Source organism: Elephantulus edwardii, unplaced genomic scaffold (genome assembly GCF_000299155.1).
Source record: "Elephantulus edwardii isolate Elephantulus edwardi_28Jun2011 unplaced genomic scaffold, EleEdw1.0 scaffold00056, whole genome shotgun sequence".
In the NCBI taxonomy this organism is placed as follows: domain Eukaryota; kingdom Metazoa; phylum Chordata; class Mammalia; order Macroscelidea; family Macroscelididae; genus Elephantulus; species Elephantulus edwardii.
Window position 1 is genome coordinate 7,560,426 of NW_006399806.1, and position 5,144 is coordinate 7,565,569.

General features: G+C 38.5%; 1 protein-coding gene across 1 annotated transcript in view; it reads left to right on the plus strand.

Moving 5' to 3' along the window:
• The first annotated feature begins 270 nt into the window (after positions 1-270).
• Positions 271-5,144, plus strand: part of MMP7 (matrix metallopeptidase 7 (matrilysin, uterine)) — a 31,540-nt gene continuing 26,666 nt past the window's right edge. Inside the window, exons 1-3 of the mRNA XM_006887355.1 lie at positions 271-390; positions 4,018-4,244; positions 4,331-4,479. Coding sequence (XP_006887417.1) covers positions 271-390; positions 4,018-4,244; positions 4,331-4,479 — 496 coding nt within the window. The remainder of the gene's footprint in view (positions 391-4,017; positions 4,245-4,330; positions 4,480-5,144) is intronic.

The following is a 5,144-nucleotide window of genomic DNA, read 5'->3' on the forward strand; positions in this document are numbered from 1 at the left end:
AATTTATATAGCAGATGAGAAAAAAAATCTTCTGAAAAATAAATACATCATGTGCTTTCTGCCAATAAGTATATATTACTTCCTCGTTGTCATTAATGAAAAATCACATACGCTTTCAAAGTTCTGGAGAGGTTGAAAAGAAAGAAAGAAAACACTCAAGTGAGTCACCTATTAGACAATCAGGGCTGAGTCGCTGTATAAATATCTCCAGTCTCCAGCAGAAAGCATTAAACCCTGTAAGTGCAAGGACAATCGTGTGTTGAAGCAGAAATGTGGCTCCAAGTGCTGGGCGTCCTCTGTCTGCTGCCCAACAGCCTGGCCCTGCCGCTGCCCCTGCCCCTGCCCCTGGAGGCAGGAGGCTTAAGTGAGCAGGAATGGAAACAAGCCCAGGTAGGTCGCAGCCCACTTGGTTCCTTGGTGGTCTCACCATCACCATTAAAAAGCATGCTTTTCAGCTCTTTATCTTTTCGTGTTAGTACTGCATTGAATTTTCTTTTTTATTGTTTTCTGCTTCTAAATGTAACACATGCTTTAATCAAGCAGCAGTAAGAGGCACCTTCGGAGGCTACCCAAACTGGTTCAGTTCCTCCTCTTACCATATAGATGTATTCACATTGCCACTGAGTAGGCTCCTACCAGTGGGTTTTCAGAGGCTGTAAAGTGTATGGGAGGAGATCACCCTGTATCTTCTGAGAAGCATGTGGTAGATTTGAACTGTACACTTTTGGGTTGGCAGCCCATCTCCCCACCTACTAGGCCCCCAGAGCTCCCTAGATGGACTCAAAACTGTTATTAAGTTTTCTTGACCATCAGTTTTCCAATTTGGAATTTGGAAGTAAGAAGATAAGTGCATTATCAATCAAATGGGAGTGTTGTAGTATGTTCTGCACAGGATCTCAAACAAGATTCCTCTCAATAAAACGTATGTTGTCATTGTCATTATTACTTATTGTGACTTGAGATTCTTTTCATAAAGAACATAGGATCCTGCCCCTAAAGATGAGGGCTGCCTATATTGGAAAGACTTGAGGTCCAAAGATAGAGGTTGCAACTTTCTTTTTTAAGTCAGTGATGAGGGAGAAGGCACAAATTTTTTACTCTCTTTTCTCATGTTTTGTATGGGAATAATAATTCTGTGTGTTTAATATTTCACAGGATCCATCTAATAACTACATGAGGCTAAAATGCCAACTGTACAAATGTGGTAATAATTATAGAATATAAAGTACTTCCATACACATTGTGTCATTCCATCCTTAGCGACATCTGAGGGAAAATGAAATTAAAATTTAATTAATTCACACGCTTGTTAGTGGCAGGGATGGAAGTCAAGAACTAGTTCTTCTGGTTCAAATAATCATGTTCTTTCCAATAAACTATTCAATGGACAGAAGTGTAAATAATTATTCTTTATTTAAAAGACATTTACTCTGATGTCTTATTTATAGATTTTGGTTCTAAAGATTAGAAAAGTCAAATTTTATTTCACATTGTTCCAGTAACAGATCAAACTACATGAAATTACTGGTATCTGATTGTTCTCTTTTTTTTTTTTTTACTTTCCAAACAGTAATTTCATATAGTTCAACCTAATGGATTCTCCCAAATGAGCACATTTACAAAAGCATTTAGTCCCTTCACTTACTATACAGATGGCTAATTTAGAGGGAAGTCAGATAAGTTTAATAGATTATCTATCTAACTCACTCATTGCAATTAAGTATAAACAGACTCATAGCTGACCCTCCAGCAGGTTGACAGAAGCTGTAAGTGTCATGTGAAGAGGTTGTCTACCCTTCTCCCAAGAAACTGCTACTGGATTTAAACAAGCAGTGAGGCACCTCCTTTAGGATAGCTGCACAGCTTGCCAGAGTTTAGTATACCAGGACCCTAAATCTGTGGGTTTAACAGAAGACAGGACAATTCATCTCAAAGACACATATATTTCTTCTAAAGGATGTCCTTGTGACGTCTGTGGCTCTGGAAGATTAAAATGGGTTCTTTTTAAATAAAGCATAATTCCTAACTGCAAGGATGAACAATAAGTATTTGTTTCACTGGTAACAGGAAGAGGGCACCATATTAATAAGTATATATATATATATATTCACCATCTACCCATACACTACTAATTCTTGAGCCAGTGCTTGAGCATTTCAATAACGTTACTAACCCACATTATGTAACCCTTTTCATTTCTTCTAACAAAATCGGCTTTGGAATCAGAACACTTGTGTTCAAATACTGACTCATACATTTACTCTTGGGGTGATCTTGTACATGTTAATTTTGTCCTTTGAACATTGTTGATCCACACATAAAATTAAAAAGTTAATACCTTATGGACTTCATAGGATGGGTCACTCACCCATTGCCATGGAGTGAGAACCAACTCATTGCTGACCCTCCAGTGGGTTTTCAGAAGCTGTAAATTATATGGAAGTAAATTGTCCATCTTTCTCTCTGTGGAGCCTTCGGTGAATTCAAATGACCAGAGAGGCACTGCCTTCGAATTAGCAGTGCAACTCCCTACAGAATGAGCCACCAGAGGTTTAAAGAGATAAATATGCTTCCTGGCAGGTAGTTGTTGTCGTTGTTGTTGTTGTTGTTGTTGTTAAGTGCTGTTGAGTCGCAGGCAACTCCTAGTGACCCTATGAAGGAGAGTCCTCGATGCTTGGGTGCCTCTCATCCTCTCTCCAAGTTCATATGGTTTCCGGAGGCAAGTTATTACAGAAGTGAATGCCACTCCTCCTTCCAAGCTTGTTTTAATCAGGGAGCTCCACCCCACTCTCTGCCCGCTTTGGGTAACCAACCATTAACGCATTTGACACATCAGTGTCACAGTGTTCAGCCTCACAGCAACCACAAGTTACCGCTATACGGCAACTTGTATGACCTAGAGGAATGTCTGAACAAAAACAATGAAAGACAGGCCCGAGGGCTGTGGATTAAAAGTCACCCATCTTTGGCTTGGTGGCATTGCTTTCTGTCCACTGGGCCAGCTGATCTCTCTATGTTGATGTTATTGTTGTGCTCAATAAATATTATTATGAAATTGCTGCTGTTGCTGTCACTCACATTTTTTGTTCTGTTTGTTTGTTCCAATTTAGGCTCTCACACTTCCATTCTCACACTAGATATCTTTAAGAAATTCCAGGGATGCAGTTGGGCACCAAATAGACCTGAGAGACATGCTTTATTCTGTAACTCCCTACAAGTAGGTTTCACTAGCGATTTAATAGTGGGGAGAGCACTGTACTGGAAGCTAGCAAACTTAATGCCCAGTATTAGTATTAATATATGTGAACCCGAGCAAATCATTTAGCTGCTATGATCTTCAGTTTCTTCACCCAGAGAATATGTTTTTTAAACTAGGCTAGTGCTATTTTCTAGGACTATGATCCTCTAACTCTATCTGGCAGAGCTCTGGTGGCCTTGTGGATAAGGAGTGCACAGCCAACCCAAAGGTTCTAATTCACCAGCTGCTCCTCAAAAGACAGATGGGCAAGCTCCTCCTATGTTATTTACAGCCTCTGAAAACCCACTGGAGAGTCAGATTCCAACTCAACGACAATGAGTTTAGTCAAATCTTAACCGAGACCAGATCTCAACAGGATTTTAGATGGGCTGATTGCCTCACAATCTCCCCTACATCCACTGGTCAAAGATGCTCAGGTAAGGCCTCAGATATACCCTTGTGGACATACTAGGGCATTCTTCCTGACTGGCTCTTACAAATGAGTCTATATCTAATAAAGTATTTGGTATGTTTCTCCATGGAACATCTAATGAGACTAGAAACCGAGGATTTCTTCTCTCTTGCTCATGAAATTGGATGATAGTGCTTCATTATCAATACTAAATTTTCCCCTCATTGATGCATATATGTTTTATTTGGTGCCAGTGTAACTACTCTGTCTTCAAACTATTATTTTAATTCATAGGAATCAAAGGCAAAAGACAGGCAGATGTCTAAGACAGAAGAAGAAAATTAACTCAATTCTCTTTTTTCCATAGAATTATCTCAAGAGATTTTATCCATACAGCTTCAGAGCAAAGGATGAAAATAGTTTAAAATCCAAACTTAAAGAGATGCAAAAGTTCTTTGGTCTCCCCACAACGGGAATTTTAAGCTCCCGTGTCAAAGAAATAATGCAGAAGCCTAGATGTGGAGTGCCAGATGTTTTAAATTTCTCAATATCCCCAAGTAAAGCAAAGTGGACTTCTGATATCATCACTTACAGGTGAGTTTTGCATTGATTCATTTTAGCAAAGTACACTACAACCATTTTTCTAAGAGGTCAAATGCTGTTTTCTTGTTTGTGGCTAGGATTGCTTCATACACTGTAGATCTACCAGAGTCCACAGTGGATGAACTTGTGGAAAAGGCTTTAGACATATGGAGCGAGAAGATACCGATAGAATTCCAGAGAGTTTTTTTTGAAGATGCTGATATTGTAATTCGCTTCACCAGAGGAGGTAAAATGTTAATTCTGTTTTATATCTTATCTGTTTGTTGTTTGTATCAATGTCTTTCTCATTTCAATATTTAAAACCATTAATCTCTTTTTTAACAATATTATCCTACTGTTTCTATTCTTTTTATTTAAACCAAGCCAAATTAAATCCACTTCTTAGCTTTTTATTAATTGATATTTTAATGAAAGTTTACAGAGAACATGGATTTCCATTCATTCATTGTTGCACATTTTTCTCCCGGCTCCCCTCCCCTGCCCTGTTTGCTTTTCTCTTCGGAAAAAAAAAATTCTTTCATTGTTCTACAGTCCTGTTGTTCCTCCAACACACATCGCCGCTGAGTCCACTTTACTATGCAGCTCTTATACTGGACTCTTGTCATGCCAATAACACCTAATCATATATTCCAATTATACAGTTCTCTCGCTCGTCTGTTTCAATGCCATGTACATTATTTATCCACTTTTTCCTTAGTTTCCCCACAAACCCCATGTCAGTCTTGTTTTATAACAGTGGTAGTATGCAATATTTGTCTTTTAGTGATTGAGATATTTCACTCTGCATAATGTCCTCTGTGGTTACTCATTTTGTATATTTCATGAGTTCATTGTTTTTCAATGCTGCATAATATTTCATTGTGTGAATATACCACAGCTTCTCTAGCCATT